The sequence below is a fragment of the Phoca vitulina genome, unplaced genomic scaffold, assembly GCF_004348235.1.
Source record: "Phoca vitulina isolate PV1807 unplaced genomic scaffold, GSC_HSeal_1.0 scaffold13, whole genome shotgun sequence".
NCBI lineage: Eukaryota > Metazoa > Chordata > Mammalia > Carnivora > Phocidae > Phoca > Phoca vitulina.
In genome coordinates this window covers 7,801,117-7,824,609 of record NW_022589716.1, presented here as the reverse complement: position 1 = coordinate 7,824,609, position 23,493 = coordinate 7,801,117, and the positions used below count along the sequence as shown (strand labels likewise).

Below are 23,493 nucleotides of genomic sequence, written 5' to 3'. Positions count from 1 at the left end.
TGATCTCAGTGATCATGCTCAGTGATCATGTGAGTTCAAGCCCCGCATTGGACTCCACGATGGGCATGGAGGCTACTAAACAAAAAAAGGAAGGAAGGAAGGAAGGGAGGGAGGGAGGGAGGAAGGAAGGAAGGAAGGAAGGAAGGAAGGAAGGAAGGAAGGAAGGAAGGAAGGAAGGAAACGAAGCAGAGCCATGAGGAGAAAGGAGCCGGAGAAGCTGGGCTACCCTGACTGCTATTAGGAGCAAGAGGCAAGGAAGCAGCGGCCTCAGGGTGGGGAGAAGCTAGGACCAGGACACCCAGCAGCTCTGCGGTCAGGCCCATGGAACCCATCAGATCCTGCGATGGCAAGGCTGGTTCTGGCCAAGGAGGTGGCAATGGCGCAGGACATGGAGACAGCAGGACACCCGGGACAATTTTCTTCAACATCTCGGAGCTGTAACACCTTTTACCTTCTTCTTTCTAGACAGGGAGTCCAGAGCATACAATGAAGGAAGCAGTAGAACTAGATCCCATTTCTCTTGGAAATTTCCTCTGAAAAAACAACCTGAGGAGGGGGCGACGTCGGCTATCAAGAAGCAGAAGCTCCGGAGTCCAGGAAGGTGACACCCAAGCAGCTAGTGGGAGGCTCGGATCAGAAGCCAGATGCTCATCCAGAGTCAGCATGTGACTGAGACATGTTTGGGCAGAATCAGCGCTTTCCCTGGCCTGGCCCAGGGGCTGCTGAAAGGAGCTGTCAGGAACGTTTACACTCCTGGGCAGAGACCGTTTTCCCCTTTCCTCTGTGCGTGTCCTGCTGAATGAGGACACGTGGGCCAGGAGGTCTCTCCAGGACAAGGGGCCCCCGGGCTGGGCCAGCTCAGCCGTCCAACAGGGCTCACAGTCCCTTAGTGTCAGGGCGTCCCACTCAAGTGGCAGTGAGTGTTACCGGGCAGTCTCTGGACGGGAGCTCCTCTGCCTCTGTGGTGGCCCCTTGGTGCCCCCTCCCCACCCCAGCCAGCCAGGCCAGCTGTCCTCCAGTGAGCCACTGGATCTAGGGATTAAGAGGTGGCAGTATGGGGCCCAGAGGGCCACATGATCATCATCTGAGGAGGTCACTTGTCTTCATTAGAGCTGCCTCTTTCTGCGTGTTGGAAAAGCAGAGTCAGATAGCCAAAGCCGTCTCCCTTATCACAATGGGCTGCTCCAATGGAGGCCTGACCCAAGGCAAGTCAGAACAAGGTGCCAAGGCTCCCCTGCCCCACCACTGACCATGCATGGCTCAGCCTAGGAGCCCCAAGGGTGGCTGCCCATGTGCAGGAGGAAGGGCTTTGGCTTGACCATCTCCTGATGTGACACAGCTGGGGATGCATCCGCCTGTCAAGATGAGCCAATCGCTCATCTTGCCCCTTAGGATCCTCCATGGAACGGGACACACAAGTTATGACCAAGGCAGGCAAGGTAGGGTTGACATGGATGGCCCTGGGCAGGGCAGAGTTAGTAAGGGGAAGTGCAGAAGCAGCCTCCAGGTCCAGGCTGATCCAGCTCTGCCCAGGAACCTCTGTACCTTCTGAGCCTGCCAGGCTGGGCTCGAAGCTTTGAGAGAACACTGGGCCTCCTGTTCTTTTCCACCCAGCTCTGCACAGTGCTCAGAACCCTTCCCGGGACCAAGGATGCAGAGACAGGCCCCAACCCCAGAACTCCCTCAAACTTCCCTATGGGTAAGAAGAACATCTCTGAGCATCCCCACAAGCAGCCCCAGGGAGAACCAGGCCCAGCCAAAGGAAAATATGTGGCCCAAAGACTATGGCTTTGACAAGCGGGCATCAATATCTGTCACCTCAGAGGACGGGATGGAGGGAGGATCCTCCCTGGTGGGCTGGAGCCCGGGCAATGGGGCACAGCCTTCTGCCTAACAACCCTTCAGCGCCCTGTGTGGATCAGACTGCGGGCAGGACAGGACCTCAGGCTCTTCCGACCCGAGCAGGGGAGATTAGCATCTTTCATCAGGCCAGGCCCAGGAGAGCTGGGAATGGGGCGGCCAGTTCAGGCTTCCCAAGCCTGGCGACCTCTGGGACTGGCCCCGGGGCACCGGTCAGCCAGTCAGAGGCAGCGGGCCCCATTCCCCCTTCCACTGTGCCCGTCAGTTTTCTGAGTGGAACAAGCACGGGGCAGGGACAGGAAAGGGAGCACGGGGCAGCCTGGCAACAGCCAAAGACCCGGCTCTCTGCAGCCCTTTCTGGCTCCCAGGCCTCCCGGGCCCCCCATTACTCCAGGTCCTGGCGCCTCGCCAAGGCCCAAGGGAACACGCGTGACCCAGCCGTCTTACCTCCACCAGGTGGGGCGTGGGGTTGAAGCCACACAGGTTGCACACCTGGAGCTTGCAGCTGGTACATGTATTGTAGTTGGCGGGGCCCTTGCCGTCCACGTTGAGCTCAGCTTGGCACAGTGGGCAGGTGGCCCTTTCCTTCGGCATGGTCTTTGGCTTGGCAGTGGCCTTGGTGGCGGCCTGGTGTTCCGCTCTGCCATGCTTTGGACTGGTGGTTCCCCCAGTTCTTGCCGGGGCTCCAGGTCCCAGGCCAGGACCTGTTCTAGCTCCAGGCTCGGTTTTGGCTCCAGGTGCCGGCCCAGGCCCAGGCCCTGAGCCTGGGGGTCTCGGGCCAGCTTCCTTGCTGGCATCACTGAAGACGATCTTAGGTGGCCCTTTGCTGGGGGCAGCCTGGCCCTGGGGCTCAGCCTCAGGCTGCACAGACATGAGGGTACTCGCCTGGGTCAGCAGGGATGCACCAAGGCCAAAGAGCTTCCCGGTGAGGCCCTCCTGGGTCTGCTCAGCAGCACCAGGCCCCGAGGGCACTGTGGTGGCACTTTTGGCCAGGGCCTCTCCTGCAGGTGGCCTGGGCTCCGCTGTGGAAGGCTTGACAGGGAGAAGGGGCTGAGGAGATGCTCTCCCCATCTCCGGAGGGGCAGCTGCTTGGGCAGGCCCCGGCACTGTGGTGGCCCTGGCTGTCTCAGCCTGGCGGGGGCCGGGCTGTGGTGCCCCTGGGCCCTGCGATCTCTCTGGCTCCGGCTTCCCCAGGGGCTGTTTGGCTGGGGACTGGGCAGGAGACAGGGCTGGGGAGTGCAGCTGCTGCTGGCTCTTGGAGCGAGGCGCGGTGGTCATGTCCATCCCCAGAGCCCTCTGCATCTGGCAGTTCAGACAGAGCCACTCCTTCACCTGAGGAGGAAGCATCATGGTCATCAGGGTCGTCAGGACTGGTGGTGCCCATAGCTCAGGTCACCGTGGACCCCACGGCAGCCAGGGTCAACTCCAAGCATAGGCAGGAGCAGCAAGGCCTGCTCAGGGGTTTCTGGGTCGCCAGGGGACAGAGCTGAAGGGACCGATGGCACGGCCCCCACCCTTGGGAGCTGCCAGGTGCCTGGAGCAGAACAGGAATAGTCACACACTCCCCACGCCCCAAGAACCAATCCGCTGCCTGCCGGACCCTCCTGCGCAGGTGTCCTCCCCGCTGCCCGCCGGCTGTACCTCTGATCCGTGTACATCATTCCATCCCCACGCCCCTCCCACCAATGACCCCCAAAGCCTCCAATTGGTCACTCTCCTTCCCCTGCTGCCCCCTTTGGGCCATTTCTACACAGCAGCCAGCTTGATCTTTTAAAACATAAACCAAGACAAAAAGGATGGCCTTAGTACAGTGCCTGGGATGCAATAGATGTTCAATTAAAAACTTGCGGAAGGAATAAATAAATGAAGAGTAACAGGAGGGAGAGGGAGGCATAGAAAATAAAAAGAAACCATGACCCCTGTCCTGGAGGAGCCTGGAGCCCAGCTGAGGACACAAGATGGATGTGAACAATCTGGAAAGCAAAGTAATGCCATGTCAGCGGTGATGTAAGTAGAATGAAAAAAGCCTTTTTTTTTTCCTTAAGCAAAAGATGCATTTTTTAAGAAAATGGGATAATCTGTGCCTCTAGAACAAAGAAGCACGTGTCGCTATTCCTGCGATGGACATGGAGTTTCCTCTCTGCATCAACGCCTCCCTGAGTAAAGTGAGCGTGAGACTCAGGTTGGGCCAATCACTGGTTTCAGCAAGGGCTGCGGGGCTGGGCGTGTGACCTTGCAAACAGGGCTGACCCATGTTACTTGTAAATGAACAACAGGGGAGAGAGGGTCTTTTTGCCTTTGGGATTGCTCCTAGAAGAATGTAGCGGTGGGGTAGTCAATTGCCTTCTTTCCCAGCATCCAGAGAGATGCTAAGGATGACATCAATAGACTCAGAAGTGGAGCCAAGGTAAGGAGAAAGGAGCAGATCCGATGACTTTGTTTAATTCCCTGGATTCAGCTACGCCTTAAGTCTACCCCTGGACTTCCAGTTACATGAGCCAATGATATTTTTTTCCACCAAAAAATCTACAGATCAGAGCATATCACTTACAGGCTCAAATCCCTTGGTGGAGTCCCATCATGCATACCATGGGAACTCCCCATGGCCCATGCCCCAGCCCATCCCTCTCTCTGGCCTCCTTCCCAGCCACCCCCCCTTAGCGGTCTCACCCCAGGTACACGGGGCCTCCTGTTCTGCGCAGTAGTCCTCTGAGCTCACAGTCCTCTGCCCCCGGGCTGGCTAGCTCTACAGGCCTCAGATCTCCCCATCAGGGCCCTCTCTGGCCACACAATCTAACATACCGCCCAGGCACGCTGCAGCTAATCACCCAGTTTATTTTCGTCACAGTGCTCATTCTTTCCCGAAGTATTTACCAATATGTTTCTCTGGGTAGTCTCCTGTCTCCCCACCCAGCTCGTGAGCTCTTGCTGAGGTGTTCTCAGGACTGCGCAGGGTGCGTGGCACACCACATGGCACAGAGCAGGGCCCATTCCAGAGAGGCTTGCAGTGGGATTAATCCCAACAGCCTATTAATAGGGGGCACAGTTCCCATAAGGCCAAAGCCAGGAGATTGGAGATTCAGTGCCCCAATGAGGAGGCTCCTCCTTTTCAACCAGACCTGTCTGCATTTGGACAGAGAAAGCCTCCCAGGAAACAATTTGCACCCCTGGGACTCAGTCCAAAGATCCCTTTAGGAAGGTCCCTCTTGGCTAGGGAGGGCTCACTCCCATAAGAGCAGGAGCTCCCAGGGGCAAGCTGTTTCTGCTCACCCTCAGAGGGAGCCCTGGAGGGGATTACCCTCCTGAGGGGAGGCCCAGGCCCTGGCCCAGGCAGTAGCCACAGATTCAGTTCCTGTAGCGGGTGCCCAGGCACACCCAGGCTCCCTTGCTATCGTGTACCTGCAGGCCACAGCATGCTCTAGGACCTTCTGAGAAGACGGATCCGGGAAGTAAAGCTCCTTATCCTGGGACTTCAGAGTGACCCTCCTTCAGGTTCTGGACAGGGTTGAATAAGGGCATGTGCTAAAACTCTTGCACTCACCACCAGAACCTTCCCTTACCCAGCCTCCGTCACCCAGGCTGTCACAGGCACTCACCTAAAATAGAACCTCTCCAAGAAACTGCTAAAACGCCCCTCGGTGACTCATAGCCCAGATGGGCACAGCTATTTCTATCCAGCCTCTTCTAGACGGTGAGGAGCCTTGACCACGCCCTCTTCGTGCCCCACCCAGGCTCAGGCCCAGGCCGACAGGCCCCCGCCACTAAGGCCTCCCAGGGAGGACACTGGAAGGGGCGCTCTCTGAACCCAGCAAGACTTCCCTCGGCCTCCCTCACAGATCGTCAGGAGCTGGATCTGAGGAACTCAGCCTCAGCCTCTTCCTCCCCGCACCCCCAGCCCACTTGCCCACCTAGGCTGGGCATACATGGCCAGGCCTGTGGCAGACTCCTCAGGCCTGGGACCAGCGGCAGTGAGAGCCTTCCTCATCTGTACCAGTGTCTGTGACTCCTTGGTACCCTCCAATCCAGCTGCCCACCAGAATCACAGGGAATGGCCTTCTACTAGTGTGACAGGAAATCTCTCTTAGAGTCCTCCATGATCCTGACCTGGCAGAGCCAGGAGATGAGCAGGCCATCAGCCACAGAACTTGTGTCCCAAGAGCCAGAGGTAAGCTAAGAAGACTTCCCAGGGCTACACTGAGGTGAATGGCTCTGCCAGACACTAGCTTTTGTCAGGCTGACCCTTCTTGCCAGCAAGGAAGCCCATCCTGGCCTCTCAGAGGCATGGACACCTGCGCACCCCAAGCCGGTGGGGGCCTGAGCAGCAGTAGGGATGGGAAGGCTCAGTGTGGTGTGCAGGCCAAGAGCCGCGTTGGAAGTGGGAGAAGCAGAAGCTGTAGGAAAGTGGCTTCCCACAGAGAGCCTCTGCCTGCCCTGCCAGGAGCCTGCTGGGGATTCAGAAAGGCAGGGCCTCGTGGGCTCTGGCTCTGAAGGGACTTTCATCCCGAGAAGAGCCTTTCTCGGCTGCTCCCTCACTTGAGCTGTTCAGTGTACGGAAGGTCGGCTAAGGTAGCACTGCCCGCCTGTGGACCAGGCTGGGGGCTCTGTGAACCACACGTTGAAGGAACAGCCAGCCATGATCTATCTGCAGTGACCACTCCCCACTGCCCCCCGCACTGGGCTCTGGGGCAGAGAGGGGAGTGGGGGCACTCTGGGGGAGGGGCTTCTACATCTCTCCCACAGGGACACTGGTGGCACTGAGACCTGCCACCCTGTGTCCCAGCCCCAAAGGCAGGGGCCCAGACTTGCTTGCCATATCTAGCCCGAAAGGATGCTGCCCAGGAAACATGTTTCTGGTCCCGGGATGGAGCCTGCCTCATGGTCACCTCCGAGGCTGCCAGCAGGTCCTGAGGGCCCCCAGCAGCAACAGAGTCTCTTTCCACTCTCCCCTCCTGCCTCCCCACCAGCAAGGAAGAAGGAGGGTTGCAGACATCCCTTAGCCTGCCTTCCTGCAGAGAGCGGCAGCTTGCCTCTGAGGCCTAGCCCTCCCCAGGAGAGAGGGCATTCGGTGGTCGGATCACTGCACTGACATGCCTGATGCTGCATCCGTGCTTTTTTCCATTTTGGTACAAGTTCAAACATCACAGAAACTGCTTAAAAACAAGGCTTCCCTGTTGGTTCCTGGGAGGGTCCCACCGGCCAGTGTGGCTTTCCATTCTCTTCTGCACTGTGAGTCACTGGCCAGGCCTAACAGAGGGCACATGTCCCACTGTGGCCCCTGGACCAATGATGGCCCGGAGCAGGGAATCGGGGCTGGCCTTCCCCCTTACTCTCCCCCCAGCACTGGACACACCACCTGCCCCATCCAGTACCTGGCTGCCCACAGGCTTAGGGGCAGGCAGGTGCCACAGGGCCCCAAAGGGTGGGGCACATTAATGCAGAGCTGGATGAATGAATCAGCCAGGCATGGCCCATCGGGGAGGCCCTGGGAAACTGCCCAGCATGTGAGGCCAGGATTTGGGAAGTGGAGGCTGAATTTAATTGTTGCTGGGGGCTTGAAGGCCTCACTGGCCTGGAGCTCCATGAAACGGAAAGAACCCATCCCCCTGCTGATTCCTACAAACACCTGCCTTTCCACCTCTGGTGTCCAGCTCTTCCCAGCTTCCCCTAGATGGCCTCCCCTCCCTCCCAGGCCTTCCTCTGTGCCCTGTAAAACATCCTTTCCTGACCAAGCCAGCTCCCCAAACTCCCTACACACACACACACACACACACACACACACACACACACACACACACACTCTTCTTGGTCCCCCATCGACCTCTCCAGGAGAAACTGTCCTCCCTGGACTTCACAATGTGGTAACCGCTCATCCTCCCTTTAAAATCCCTGGGACCCCTGGGGCTTAGCCCTCGGCTTCCCCACCCTTCTCCCCTCCTAGCTGCTGTTGCCTTCCAGGCCCCACCATCAGGGCCACTAGTTCCCAAACGCCCTGTGGTCGCTGTCTCCCAGGCTTCCACCGAACAGACGTGACAGTCACTGCAGATGGCAGCCGCTGGGCTGACTCAGCCAGCAGCGCTATCCCTCAGTCTCACCCTCCAACTCACTATCACCCCAAACCATCTCCTCCAAAATCACCCTGTGCCGTCCTCCTCCAGCCTTCTAGGTCACTTCAGGCCTCCCCACTGTAGCAGTCCTTGGGCCTCGTGTGGACCCACCCCGCCGCCGAGCCTCTGCCTTCACATCTCTTCCTGCCCAGCTGAATCTCTGGTCTATCATGCAGTCGCTCTGCCAAATGTCTGTGCTCTCTTGACCCATGTCTGCTTCAGAACTAGATCCAACCACACACCTGTTTTCTCCGGGCCTCTACCCTAACAGATAAATGGGCACCAGGCAAACGGGCTCCACCGTAAACTGACTTCTGTCCCAACTTCTCCTGGGGCACTAGAGCTGCCTGGCTAACTCATTCACTCCCTCTCTCCAGGAAGCTTTTGTCCACAATGGTTGGTTCAATTTCTCCTGCCCTCCTCCCCTGCCTGCCCCCCTCCCCTGCCTTCTGGCTCAAACCATTGCCCTGCTTCCGATGTCTTCAAGAGGAGCCACACATTAGGCTTCCTCCTCCACACTCAGGATCCAGACCTGCCTCCTTGGGGGGGCGTCCCACTCCTTCAAGCACACCCTCTCCCCCACACCCCTAGGCACCGCTTGCCTCTCTCAGAACTCAGTGCCATTGTCACCTGCCTCCCAGAACCCTCTCCTGTCTACTACTGCCTGGACTCTCTCCTCTCCTTCTCAGTCAGGCTTCTCAAGACTTGTCCACATAGACAACCCTCAAAAAACACTACGCTGAGTGCAAGAAACCTTATCCAAAACAGCACATTCTGTGCGATCCCATTTATATGAAGCTCTAGAATAGACACAACTCATCTATGGTGAAGAAAAATCAGAACAGCAGTTGTCTCTGGAGGAGGGGTGGGGATGGACAGGAACGGGGCCTGAAGGGACTTTCTAGGGTGACGGGGATGTTCACCTTGAGAGAGGGGTTTGGCTGACACAGCTGCATGCTTTTGTCAAAGCTCACTGAATGCTACACTTGAGCTCTGTACATTTCATCATAGGTACATTTTATTGAAAAATAAAACCACACGCCTTAAATAAATACTAAACTCTAGCTGATGATATGCTTATTGAAGTGTTTAGTGTGAAGTATACTGATGGCAATATGCTTGTGAGTCTCAGAGGTCTCCAGCCCCGACCTGTGCACTGCGTGCCGGGGTCCCAGGTCTGCAGGCCAGCCGACTGAACTCCACCTGAAGGCTCACAGGCACCTCCAACTTGACATGGCCCAAATGGAAACATTCTCCATCTCTAGCGCCTAGCCCCCATGTCCAACACATGTCCCAAACCTGTCTGTTTAGTCTCCAAAATCCACCAGGAATTGGTCAAGGCCCTCCACTACCATCACCACTGCCCCAGCCCGCTCCTGGAAGCCAGCCCCGCCCCACGGGGGGATCTCCACATGGCCTCCAGAGGAGGGGGGGCGGTGTTCAGAGTTTTGTGGTTAAATAAACATAACATAAAATTAGCCATTTGACCATTTTAAATGGTGTACAATTCAGTGGCATTCATTACATTCATAATGTTGTACAATCATCACCGTTATTAATTTTCAAAGAGGTGGGGGTTTTTTTGTTTCTTTTTTTTAAGTTTTATTTATTTAAGAGAGAGAGAGAGCAGGGGGAGGGGCAGAGGCAGAGGGAGAGAAGCAGACTCCCTGCTGAGCAGGGAGCCGAATGTGGGGCTTGATCCCATGACCCTGAGATCACAACATGAGCTGAAACCTAGAGTCAGACGCTCAACAGACTGAGCCACCCAGGTGACCCCCAAAGAGATGTTTTTAAATGCACATCTGACCTTCCCACTGCCACTTTCCGATACCCTTGAAATCCCATCTACAGACCCCAGCAGGAGCTGCAGGCCCTCTGATCCTGCTCATGGCACCCCAGCCAACCTCACACACACCATACACTTCCCCTCAGGCCTCCCCGGGCCCCACCTTTCCCCGGTCCAGCTTCAGTCTAATGTCCCCTCTTTGTAGAAGCCCCACCCGCCCACTAAGAGTCTCTTTGCAGCATCCTATCAAGCCCCCTGGCCTCCCTCTGGTCCTCCTCAGAGCTGACCCTCAGGTGTTGACTGTGTGTTTGCTGGGGTGGTTATCAGAAGGGCTGCCTCTCCCTCTGGCCTACAGGTCCACGGGGCTGAGCAACACAGCTGCTTCAGTTCTCCCTGAGTCTCCAGTGTCAAGGACAGTTCCTGGCTTCACATAAGGCCTCCACAGCAATTACAGGGGAAGGAAAGGATGAGAAGAAGGGAGAGGGCGCCCTTCTAACAGTGGATCCAGGCAGGCCTGCCCCAGGCTACCAGCAGCTGGTGACTTCACCGAGCTCTCCTGCCTCCCTGCCCCTTCCTGCCTCTGGCTTTCTCCATCACCTCCCTTTCCTGCCTCTCCCCTCTGGTCCTTCTCCCTGTTCCCACTTTACTTGTTTCTCTTTTTTTCTACCATTTTTACTCAATTCTCTTCCCATTCTGTTTCTTTTGCCCACATGTATAAAGGCAGGTTTTTCAGGAATAAAATCTCAGGTTTCTGCTCTGAATTCATTTCACATTCATTCTTTGCTAATGGTACATATGGCCCCCTTTGTAGCTAAAAGAGGGAGTTCTGTGCCTGATAGCTGCAGCTACGAAACAGCTCCCACTCCCGCAGAGCCGTCTCTTCCACATGTCCCCAGCGGTGCTGGCATCTGTCCTGCAGTGGTCCAAGCAGGCAGGTCGAGCGTTCTGTGTCCTGGGAGCAGGGACTGGCAGCGGGGCAGGTTGTCCAGGACCGACTGAGCTTGGCGGGCATTTCCCTATTGACCTGGAGACTGGCTTCTTCAAGGCAAACTGCCCAAGGACTAGACGTACTGTGGGAGAAAGGCTCCCCAAAGGGCCTGCCACCTGGAGACCCACGTCCTTTTGGTGTGGAGGTGGAGAAGGGAAGGCTGGTCACGTGTGCAGACACCTGCTGGGCCCAGGAAGGAGGGGGACACCTTTGCCTCTCCTCAGCCCACTGCCCATCTATGTCCTCCTAACACCTGCTCCTCACCCCCGACTGGCCCATGGGGCGGTGTGGCCAGGAAGGAGCAGAGGAAAGGGGGCAAGGCCGGTGGCTGCAGTGGAGGATCCGTGCTGCACTCGCAGCACCTCCCCCGGGCCATCTGGCGGCCCGGCCCTTGCCGGAAAGGAGTGGGCTGCAGGCAATAGAGGGAAGCCTTATGGCCATTGCTTATCTCCCTCCCTTCTCCACACCGCCCACCATGGGTAAACGCTTCAGCCCAAGGCTTGCCGATGGAGTGGGGATGAAGGGGGGTGCGCAATGGATTATACACCTTCGGCTTGGTCTTGGCAAAGTCCAGATCTTGGAATAGGTGAAGAAAGACCACGATCATTCTTCTGTAGTTTTTTAGAGGGGATTCTGAGCAATTCTGACTAGAGCAACAGAGGTGGGAGGCAGATGAGCTCAGACGGGCTGCCTGAACCTGGAAGGCTAGGGATGGGGCAGAGGGTGGGCCTCCCAGGTGCGGGCTGTAGCCTCGCTGGAGGTGTGCTCTGGGACAATTCTGCCAGTCAGATCTGGAAACACAGGCACGAGCCAGCCCCGGGTCTGCATAGCCCTCCCTGTGTGACGCTGTTCCTAGCGTGAGGACGGACTCCTATCTGGAGGAGTTCCCAGGCCAGGATGTGCTGCCGGGCCGCTCCAAGAGGGGCAGGGAGGCCCCTGAGAGGACTGGCAGATCCGGGCTGCCCCTGGCCACTGCTCATCTTCTCCAGCAGCTCACTCCCACCCTCACTGCCCACCCAAACCTCATCTCCCAGACTCCACCCAGCAGGCTCATCGCCATGCCTCCTCTCCTATCCCCAGCTACCAGGATAGAGGCTGACTTGTGCAACAAGGGCCTCCCTCCTGGAGAAGAAAGGGGTGGCAGGCCTGAACGTTAAGTCACTGAAGAGTGGAGAGCTGGGCGAACAGGCCTGGGCAGGCATGAGGCATCAGCAAAGCCACCAAGGCTGGTCCCTGGCCCCCTGCTTCTCTTTTAGAGAAATCGGACATTTGGGAAGTTAAGGTACTTTTCTAAGGACTCACATCCAGGGAGAGGAGAGAACAATCTTCCTGCCTTTTCCCCACTACTGGGCACGGAATGGGCTTACACGCTAACGCCTCTGGCCTCCTGGTCAGTGTGGCCTCCTGGTCAGTGCATCATCACAGGGATGCCCTCTTAAGGGTGGTGAGAGATGTTCAGCCCCCACAAGGAAACCTGCAGTCTTTTGCCACGATTTCAAACAGGTTAAATTATTCATCTGCCCTGAGCTCCAGGACCGCAGAACTCCAAAAAGAAATGGCCTCACCATGAAGAGTAGCTGAGATGGGCTTGTCTGCTCTGAACTATCCTCAACCTGAGCAAAAGTGTACGGTGGATGGGCAAGATGGTGCCTGAGAGTCCCTGAGGGAAAGCCAGAGAGCTAGCTATTGATTCGCGGTCCCCAACTCTACTGCTCCAAACGACCCCGAATAGGCCAAGACTTCCCAAGACTTTGTCTCCTGGTCTATAGACAGAGAGTGCTCTGAGCTCCTTCCCTGACTTCCACGCAGTTTCAGCGTGCTCCAGGCCTCAGAAGCCCAGCAAAGTACATGGGCGGGCATCCTCCAACAAAGGCATCCCAGCCTCGAGAGCTGGCCATCCGGGACCTGGGCAGAACGGCAAGCGCCACGTCTGTGTGAGCGCAGGAGCCCCCGGGAGGCCTGGGAACGGATAGGAGAAGACCGGGCCCACTGCCCAGGAAAGGAGTGGTTCCACATCTCAGCCGCTGCTCTGGCCGAATGGGATGGACTGTTCTACCTGTAGGTGATTCTCCTCTCCACACCCAGTCTACTGTTTCTGAAAGACCCAGCTAAGGTCACAAGACTCTGACAGATGCCGTGAGGCGGAAAGACAAATTCACTGAGTTCCAGTGGCCATCTCTTCCCTCCTTTCTGCTCCTCTGCCCTCACCCAGCCATTCAGCACATGGCTGTTACACTCCTCATCTGGGCCGCAACTTGAGGGACAAGCCAGTGATTCTCTCTCTACCTGGGAAGAAAGGTCCATTTTCCATGCTCACATTTCCAAAGATCCAAGGGCAGCTGCATTAGCAGTGAAACTCTCCATGCCGCGTGCGTGGCCCTCGTCCCTCTCTAGAACTCCTGCCGGCAGGAAGCTGAGCATCCTGCTGACCCGCCTGATGAGGTTTTGGTGAGCTTCTGGGTAGAACGCAGGACCCAGCCCTCCTCAGCCCTGCCTGAGCATCACTACACCAGCAGTTTCAGACACGCACCCCCACCCCCAGACAAGGTCCCCAACATGCTCCCCAGTGGCCAGTGTCCACAGTGCGTCTGTGCGGGGATCAGCGCCACCTCCCATTGCACTCTCGCAGGGTTCCTCCTGAGACGTGAGGACCAGAGCTGGGTTTCCTGGAAAAGGTCGCTCAGCCTGAGCCGCTGCCACCGAGACATACCCCACTCCAGAACCAGCCCCTCGTCCTGCCCAGAACCTCAGGCCAGGCAGGAGCCCAGCCCACAGACACCAAGGTAATCCCAGAAACGGCCTTCTTGGCTGACATAATGTCAAGTTAGAGGTGCCAGAACAGGTTCTGAGCAGGGTGGATCGGCAGGTGTGTGAGCAAAACCTACAAACTGGTTTTCTCATTACGTGGACATGTGACCAGGGAGGTGACTCTGCTCAAGGCCAACAGCTCTGAAGAATTAGGCTATGCGGGCCTCTCAGGAAAATGTACCAAGGGTTCTTTCACCTTGACAGGAGCCCCACTGAAAGCCAATTCTGGAGAAGAAAATGTTCTGCTTGGAGACCCCTTCAGAAAAGGGCATCCACCAGGTTCTGAGAACCTGGAGAATGCACTAGGTCAGCATTTCCCAAACTGATGCCATGGAACAGCAGTCCCCAATGTTCTGTGAAAGCAAGTCTGGGAAAGGCTGCTGGCGACAGCTGTGTCTTGGAGCTGCGTGGTGTCATTCAGGATGCCGAAGGCCCGGGAAGCCTCATAGCAAAGAACCAATGCATTTGTCTGGCTCGGCATTTGCTCGAAGTACCTGGTAGGGAGGCCTGCTCGTCACCAAACACGGTGAATCTGCAGTAAGTCTGAGGCCCCTTCCTTCCTGGCCCTGAGCCTCCGCTTCCTCCCGGCACAATGAGGCAGATGGACCGAGTGTCGCCAAGGTCCTCCCACTCTGCTGTTTTTCCCAGCACATCAAAGGCTGGCTCCCTTCCCACCTCACCCAAGGTCCTGGGCTTGGGGGAGCCTGTTGCGTGGCAAGGGCTGGGCTTCCCACCAGGAAACCAGTGTACCACGCATGGCTCTCCCTTGATCCCCGCCCACCTCATCCAGAGGGCTTTAGGCCCTACGGCTCGAGTGAGCGCCTCAGGAAGGCTGGAACCCAGAGGGGCGTGGCCATATGGGGTCCACAGCAGCATCTCGTTCCTGCCTGCCAAACCTCTCTGCTCCCGTGGGGCCAGGTGCTTCCAGCTTCTCGCTGGCAGAAGCATGCAGGTGAGCTTCTCTGGTCTGGGTCACACTGTTTTAAGTACTGAAGGACCAACACTTACCTAACCCATCAGTGCAGGGACGGGCCTGTTTCTAATCACAGATGCAATAATCACGAGTGTGCCCGCCTCCTCAAGGAAGCCCCCACACTCCAGGAGCGACTCCAAACCTACTGAGTCATCTCCCCACAACGGCAGCTCCTTCCTCAGAATCTCACACTTACCTCTCGCAAACCACACATCCCACACCCACGGCACCTCATGTCACAAATAGACCCCGACCTGCGAACAATTATTCTCACTCGTCCCCCCACCCACGAGGTCCAAATGGCTCCGGCTGCTGATAGTCCCAGACGCAGCCATGCCTCTGCCTATAGCCAGCCATGCTCCATCCTGCCCAAGGGCAGAGCCCTGGGGGAGGAGCTAGAGACTTCTCCGGGTTATCCCAGAGGAGAGGGGGGAAGCCAGCAAACCTGTTTAGTTCATTTCAGAGGCATGGCCCCAGCTCTACTAGTACACTGGGACACCCAGCCTCCAAGTCACCAAAAAGAGCCTCCAGGGGCTTGGCTGAGCATCCCCCAGCAACCCAAAGCATCCTGAACAAAGCCAGGGTGGGGCTGAGGACCCAGGGTCCTCTGGGGCAAAAAGGAGGCCAATCTCGTGGAAATGGCCCTGCAGTGGCTTCTTAGTGAGAGTAGGACACTGTCACCCATTGTGAATGCTTGGCTCCTAGCCTGGGTCTCTACCCCAAGGTTGTTTCCCTGGGGATGGCTAGTTGCTCTACCACCTCAGGCCCCAGCTAACTGGAATGGAAACCAGAGGAGAAGCTTCCCAGAGCGCAACTGGAAGGCCGTTTCCTGCCCCCCCTAAAACCTTGCTTCCCTCACCAGCACCCCCTTCCAGTGCCCACTGTCAGGGAGAAAGGCCAGCCTGGGGCCAGGCAAATCTGCCTCCCCTCCAGCCTGCAGTTGCTTGTGACCCTCTCCAGATGAGTATCCATTGAGAAAAGTTGCCCAGAAGCCTGTCTTTGGCCCTCTCAGAGGCCATTTTTCTGGGTCAAACTTGCACTGGGTAAGAAAACATCTTCTCTGCTGGGACTCTGCCCGCGGTTTCAGGAGGTGCAGGAATCCCTCAGGAGATCTGCGACCAGGTCTGTTCTCTGCTACCACATCTTGGAGCCAGGAAGACACACATTCCGGTGGCCAAGGGAAATGACCAGGAAAAGAGAGTTGGGTAAAGAGGGGAAGGGAGGGGCCCTTGGATGGCTCAGTCAGTTAAGTGTCCGACTCGACCTCAGCTCAGGCCTTGATCCCAGGGTTGTGATTTTAAGCCCCGTTGTGCTCCATGCTCAGCATGAAGCCTACTTTAAAAAAAGGGGGGGGGGAGGGAACCGAGGGAGACATGGGAAGGTAGGTGGGGGGAGCCGGCGCAGAAGGTGGTTACCTGGGTGAGGTGAGGGTTGGGGTTGAACCCACACTGGTTGCAGACCTTGTTGTGACACTGGGTGCAGGTGTTGAAGTTTGGCTGGCTGGGGGTCGACGTGAGGTCCGAGGTCTTACATATGGGACACAGCGTGCTGCTGGGAAGGGGGGCGATCTGGGGGACGGAGTAGGGTGATGTGGGGGTGCTGCCTCTGTCCGGTGACACAGAGGGGGACCGCCCTGATCTCTGCGTCCTGCTGTCTACCTGCAGCGTCCTGCGGGGGCCATCAGCCTCCTGGCCTGCTGGGCCCTGCGCCCTTGTCTCCCGGGGGCTCTCGCGACCGGGAGCAGTAGCAGAAGCCTGCTTCGGGGTTGGGGAAGCTGCTCTCTGGCTACCCGGGGGCTCCTTGGGGTCCAGTCTCCTGGAAACGCTGAAATGACATTGAAAATGACTGCGTTAGAGACACTTCTCAGAGAAGCAGCCTGCAGAGGGCTCTATCAAGTGAGGTGGCCCTGCCAAGCCCCATTCCACCCTCCTCTTCCTGCCCAGTGGCATCTTCTCGGCCACCGTTTGCTGAGCCCTGACAAGCATCTCCCACTCGAACCCTCAGCACCAGGCCACATGGTAGGATCGTGAGTTCCCCTCTTTCGTCCTGATAAAGTGCAGATTCTGATTCAGTAAGTCTAGGGTGAGAGCTGCATTTTTAACAACCTCTAAGGTGATCCCTAGACTATGGTCTGCGGACTACATGGTGAGTACCAAGGTTCTAGACCTATACATTAGAAACACCTGGGGTGATTTTTAAATTTCTGACTCTTAGACTATATACCCCAGACAAATGACATCAGAACCTGTGGGGGCAGGACCCTGATATTCGTATCTTTCCCTCCCCAGGTGATCCCAACATGCAGCTCAAGTTCAGAGCTATTGTCCCCTTCAAAGGCTGACCCCAGACAGCTGGAGATGGGTGGGGGAGGCATCCCAATGACTAGTTAATGCCGTCTCCGGCAGGGACAAAGGAACCTTCTTTCTGGCAGTCCACCACCAGGCCCGATGCTAGAGCAAGTCCATGGAGATGGGTGAGGTGTTACTTTCCGTTAGTGCAAGGCTGGGGCCAGGGGGGATTGGAGTCCTAGGATCCAGCCCTTGAGGAACCACTGAGGGAGGTCCAACGTGCCTGACCCCCCATCTCCATCCCAACCTGGTGCAGCTGGCAGAAGAGCCAGCAGACTTGAGCAGTTCAGTGAGGTAGAAAGTCAAACTGTTAGGCTAAACTCTGTCTCCTTATTTTCCTTTTCCCAATTTTCCTTTTCTAATTTGAAAGAAACTGAGCACAAAAAGCCAAAGGCAATGCTTTGTACTGCTTCCCTGAAATTCTATCCTTGCTTCAGTCTGTATTCATTGGGGTGGATCCTGGCACCCAGCAGGCAGGTTAGACCGGCTGAGATCCACTGTGGAGGCCAGGCCACAGCAGCCTACGAGGGGCCTGCCCTGGTGCTGTCTGCCCTGGTGCCCCCTGACCTCCTAGGGCCTGACTGACAGGAGGGGCCTCGAAGTTTGCTGCCCCTGGATGAAAGCCCTCTGCTTGCCAACTGGTAGAACCTCTAAGGACAAGCCACTTCAGAGGGGAGACCAGGAGCCCCCCTGGGGAGACCCGCTCCAAGACAGTCTGCAGCTTTTCCTCCTTTTTGAGGAACAGTGTGTGTGTGGTAGGGGGAGGGAGTGCCACACCCTTGGTCTGACAAAGACTCTTCCAGAAAAAAAGAAACACTTTTACGTGTCTATCAAATATTTCTTTCATCAACTAACAACAGCATACACCCATCTATCCAGTCTCACGGACCTGCCACTTTCTTCTTCAGTAGAATCACCAGAGCCTGAGTCTAGCCCCTCTGGGCCACCTTGCCATCAGCTGTGAGGCCTAGAATGTGGTGGCCGCAACATCTCTGGCTCCAGGGCCTTCCCGCAAACTAATCTCTAGGTAAAGAAAGATTCCCACTTGGTTAAGTTCATAGTTCCATCTTTTGTTTGAATGATTTGGGGCTGAAATTTATTTATTTATTTACTTACTTTTTTATTTATTTATTTTTAAAGATTTCATTTATTTCAGAAAGAGAAAGCACGAGCAGGGGGAGGGGCAGAGGGAGAGGAAGAGAGACAAGCAGACTCCCCACTGACCTTAGAGCCTGCCACGGGGCTTGATCCCAGGAGCCCCGAGATCATAACCTGAGCCGAAGTCAGACGCTTAAGTGACTGAGCCACCCAGGCGTGGGGCTGGAATTGAAAAGCACCTCCTGACTGTATGTTAACTATACTGGAATTAAAATTAAAAACAAAAACAGAAACAAAAATGCCCCTGAAAGCTAATCAGAAGCTACTGAGAGCTCCTTCCATCACGTGGAGGGGCTGCAGCCCTTTCCCAGGCTGCGCAGGGTCCGCGGAGTCTCCTGAGGAATGTAGCCATCTCTACTGTATGTGAATTGCCTGATACATGACAGGCAATCTTCCGTGTACATGATGGCATTTTAATTCAATGTTGCATCACAGTGTAGTCTTTCTGGGGACAAAATTTCTGTGACAGAGGTCCAGATTCAAGTTAGCTTTCAGCTTAGCTATAGTGACAGTGAAGAAACAAACAGTGCCTTCTGCCCCCCAGCAAAGTCCGTCCTGCAAGGGCTCCCTGCCAACCCTTCACTTTCCTGACCTCCTGGATGATTCCTCACCCTCTCCCCTTGATCTTCAAGCCTCCAATATGTCTCTCCCTCTCTTCACTGACAACCCACCTGCCGTCTCCCTAAGAAAGGGGGAGCCGTTGGAGGGGGAGGGGCACATCCCCAGCCTCTTGATGTCTATCCCCCAGTATTTGCCCCCACTTCTCACCTTCACAAATCCTCCCCCTTCCTTCATCATCTGTCTCCCCTTTCTCCTGGATGACTTCAATTGCCATTCAAACATGCTTCTCCCATCCACATAAATAAATAAATAAATAAATAAATAAATAAATAAATAAATAACTTTGACCCACTTCCGCCTTTAGCTACCTGTCCATCTCTTTTCTCCTCCCCTCCCCTCCTCTCAACCCAGGCCCACCTGGCTTCTGTACACCCTTCCACAGGAAATGCTCGGGTCACTGTCACCAATGGCCTCCACGTTATCAGTCCCACAGTCACTTCTCAGTTCCTGATCCCACTTCAGCAGCAGCATGTGATAGTGCTGAGTGCTCCCTCCTTCCTGAGATAAGTTCTCCACTTGCCTTCTGGAACACCTCCTCCTCCCTCCTGGCCACACCGGTTTAAACTCTCCCCCAGTCCCAGAACCCCATCCTCACATTGGAGGGACCCGGTCTTCTCTGAGTACACACAATCCTGGGTCTCAGGGCCCACCCAGACTCAAGGCTTAAAATCCCACTACCCAATGACAATGACCAGACTTCTTCCCTGAGCCCCTCACTGGTCTAAGTACCAACTGCATCCTGACTGAGACATCGCACATATATAGGCATCTCTAACCTGGTGTGTCCAAGATGAGCTCTCATCTTCCCCTACACATGCACCTCCCAGCCTCCCCTGGGAGCCATCGTTCACCCCTTCTTCTCCCATCTATGTCAATCATCAGTAAATCTTGTTGGCTTCAGAGTCTGGCCACTCCCACTGCCTCCACGCTCCACCTCGCTCAGGACACCGTCCTCTCTTTTCAGATCTGCACAAGCCTGGCTGCTTCCATTCACCCCTCTGTGGTCTTCTCTACACGGCAGCCTGGATAATCCCTTACATACATAAATCAGCCACTTCCCTCCTCTGTCTAAACCCTCCAACACTTCCTTTCCCTCCCAGAAGAAAAGCCAAAGGCTTTACAATGGCCTCTGAAGCCCCGTGAGATATGGCCCCTTTCCCTCTGGCCTCATCTCCTGCTATTCGCTCCCTCTCCCTCTGCCCCTCCCCCCCCCCCCCACGCACACACTCCCTCTCTCTCTCTCTCAAATAAATAAATAAATCTTTAAAAAATTAAATTAAATTAAATTAAATTAAATTAAATTAAATTCAGCTCTGGGGCACCCAGCTGGCTCAGTCACAAGAGCAAGTGACTCTTGATCTCGGGGTTGTGAGTTCGAGCCCCACACTAGGTATAAAGATTAATAAAAAAATAAATAAAGTGCAGCTTCTGTCCCTCCCGCCTCTTTGTTCTCCATGGCATGAGTACCTTCCGACTCATCACATATGTACTGCTTTTGTGTACCCTCTGTGGTCCCCGCATCAGACTGCCAGCTCGCTGTGGGCGGGGCCTGTGTGCGCCATCTCCAAAGCTGTATCCCAGAGCCCAGCGCAGCGCCTGGCACACTGAACACACAACAGCTCTTTCCTGAATGGATGCGCTGTAGGCACGTCATGACTCCGAACAGCAAAACATGGCCCAAAAGCCTGTTCGAGCTGAGGAAACGAGGCATGGCATGTGACTAGCGCGGCACTTGGCCCTTTCCTGCAGAGAACTGCAGAAATGACTCTGGAGTCCTCTCTGGCCGCGGGCCGCACTCCCAGCCCCACCACACAGCACGCTGTGCTGAGCATAGCGGGGTGATGCCAACCAAGCCCTTGCCGCGAGCCCCGCAGTGTGCCAGGCACGTGTCACGTGTTAACTCCCTTACGCCTCACAGCAAAGCCACGGGGTAGGACCCATTTTGCCCATTATACAGACAAGGAAACTGCTACCCAGAGAAGTTATGTAACTTGCAAAGCCATTATGATTTATATCAAGGCCAGCGGTCCCTGTCCTTAACCACTGTCCCGCTCTGCCACTCCGGGGAGCCCGGTGAGGCTGGAGAGGAGTGGGCAGCACTGCACTTTGGGCTCTGGATTCTTTTTTCCTTTTTTCTGAAGAGCTGTTTAAGTGGAAGAGCCCCAGGAGAAGATCTCTGACAGTTTGCTCCCCGCTGTAGCCCGGGCCCACAGCACGCCTGGGACTCAGTGGGCACTCAATAAGCATATGAGAAGTAAACGGACAGCTGTGTAAGCGGCGAGCTCAGAGTGGGACCGAGTGCGGGCAGCAACATGACTCAGTTGTGACCATTTCACGTGGAGTTTGCTCCGCAACGCCGAGAGACTCACAGAGAAAACCACACTCCTTGATTCACTCGGGAATGCAGTCATTGACAAACACTGGCTGGCCCCTGGCATGGCTGCAGGCCCTGTAATAGGTAATGATCGAATGAACAAATTATGTCTCTTACAATGGAAAGTGGGTCCACAGGTGTTCATTGTATTGTTATCCTTTACCTCTCATACATACTTTATGAGTATTTTTATATTCTTTAGAAATACCTATTCGATATTTAATTGAAATAAATTTTTTAAAAAGTGAATCCGACAGGGATCCAGTCCTCTGCGAGCCTACAGTCTAGAGGGGAGACAGATGTGCAAACAAATCACGGCACGCCACGCCACCACACAGCCCAGGGGAGGGGCGGAAGTCTAACCAGCCTTTTCCGAGAGGTGAAAGGGCAAGGTAGGCAGAGGTGGAAAGTCTCCGAGGCATGACCGAGCACATGACATGACGGAGGAGCATGACAGAGGAGGGAAGTGGCTGTGTAGGGCAGGCCCGGCTGGTTTAGGTCCCCTGACATCCCCAGCACCTAGAACAGCTCCCAGCAGTCACGTGCTTTGAACCACCTGAACTATGGGAAAGCTTAGAGCTAAAAAGGGGAAAGCCAAGAGAGCGGGGCCTCTAAGGTTTTCCAACAAGAGTGCTCTGGGGCTGTGTCAAGGAGACAGCGGAGGCAGGGAAACAGTGAAAATAAGGCACTAGCCCAGGAGACAGTCCATGGGGTGAGAGGGAAGGAAGGCTCAGCGGGGGTATTCTGGCTTGAGGCCCGGGGAGGAGGGGTCCTTTTGATTGAGATGCGGAATTCAGGGAGAAAAGCCAATTGGTGGGTGGGGAATGGGGCATGAAAAAGCAAAATCACAAGGTTGGGTTTGGTTTTGTTGAGGTGGGGAGGTGGGTGCAAGAGACATCCAGAGATGGGTCAGAGCTTGGATTCAATTCAGATAAGTCCAGATATTTTTATTGGGGAGAGTTAAGGGTTCAATTCACAGGCAAGCCTGAGGGACAGAGATCACACAGAGAGCAGTGGTCTAGGAAAGGTTCATGGGGAGCACCAACATCTATGGGAGCAGAAGAGATGCCAGAAACAGAGAAGTCAGAGAAAGAACAAAAAGACACAACCCCCCCTCCCTGGGTTGGAGAAGTTCCCAGAGGAGGAACGTTCAATCATGTGCTATGAGGAACCTCTGTGCCTGAAGTCTGCAACGCTAGAGAAGGCATGGAAGAAAAGTCTACACGCATGAGGGCCACACCCTGTGACTACCCAGCCCTCGCCCACCCGGACCAACTTGAGAGGGGCTAACTCCCCATCCTGCTGAACACAAGGATCTGCCCATGGCAAGGGATCCATGAGATTCATCTGTGAAACATCCCTGGACACAAGTCCCACAGGGACCAGGGTGGTTAGGGTAGCCCTGGGCCTCCTCAGGTGGCCCTCCTTAACAAAGATCACTGGGTGGAGAAGGGAGAGAGGAAGGAAAGAGGGAGGGAGGTGTCCACAAGTAGGACCCAGCCCAGCCCCACAGAAGACCTGGTTTCATGGATCTGGATTATCAGCAGTGAGGCCCCATGAGGCCAACAGTCCTCCCAAAGGCCACTGGGCGGCTACGATTCCTTGGCAAGGGTTGGGATAAGAGCAGATGAGTAAGGAGAGAAGAAGGACTGTGCCATAAAAGCAGAAGAGACACAGGAGGACAAGTAGGTGAGAAGGAGGGAGAACAGGGATATGAAGGAGTGGCTGGAAGCCAAGCAGGGAAGACTAAAAATGGCTTATCTAGGGATAGATATTTTTAAAAGATAGCCAAGAAAGGTAGAGGATGTAAAAATAGCTGGATTTCTACCAGCTTTCCTCCCTTTCAGCATTAAAGGCTACCGACTGATCAGAAACAAGTCTTGAAGCTGTTTGGCAGGGCTGGAAGGGCCCTCCCGGCCACAGGGGTGCTGTTGGGGAGAAGCACAGAGCCAATTCAGGCAGCCGAGGCCTCCTGTCCCCGTACCATGACCACTGCTGGGCGAAATGATCCAGACTGCACTGGTCAGAACCGGGCTTGCCTCTGTCAGAAATCCCAGGAAAGGCATGAAGCCAACAAGCTCCACTGACCAAAGAGGCTCCAGACACTGGTACATCCATGAGGACAGGGCCACCAGGGAGAGATGTGGCTGCCCGGGTCCACAGTGGGGAGGCGCCTAGAGCCACTCTGGTAGCTGCACTCAGAGAGGGCTGCTCAGGCTGACCAGATGGAAGGAAGGAAAAGCAAGGAGGCAGGGAGACAGGATGGGCTCCGGAGGGAACACCAGGTGGCATTCTAGAGCACGCCCCCCACCACCTCCAACTGAATATTTAAAAGAGAAATATTTCACACCAATCAAGGATGGTCTTTGTTCACCAGGAGGGGACTGAACTTAAGGAAGCTGTTTTTCTAAGTCAGAGCAGCCGGAAGAGTCCCACGGCTTCAAACAAGGTTTTGATAAATTCATGGCTGACC

At 55.6% G+C, this 23,493-nt stretch overlaps 1 protein-coding gene across 2 annotated transcripts in view; it reads right to left on the bottom strand.

The window, feature by feature from the left end:
• The window catches only part of BSN (bassoon presynaptic cytomatrix protein), an 87,986-nt gene that overhangs the window by 22,492 nt on the left and 42,001 nt on the right, over positions 1-23,493 (bottom strand). For both annotated transcript variants that reach the window (XR_004300370.1, XM_032411295.1), the window contains exons 2-3: positions 15,935-16,343; positions 2,308-3,192 (exon numbers count right to left, since the gene is read on the bottom strand). Coding sequence is in view for 1 of the 2 variants with exons in the window: in XM_032411295.1 (XP_032267186.1) it covers positions 2,308-3,192; positions 15,935-16,343 (1,294 nt within the window). In the remaining variant the exon portion in view is untranslated. The remainder of the gene's footprint in view (positions 1-2,307; positions 3,193-15,934; positions 16,344-23,493) is intronic.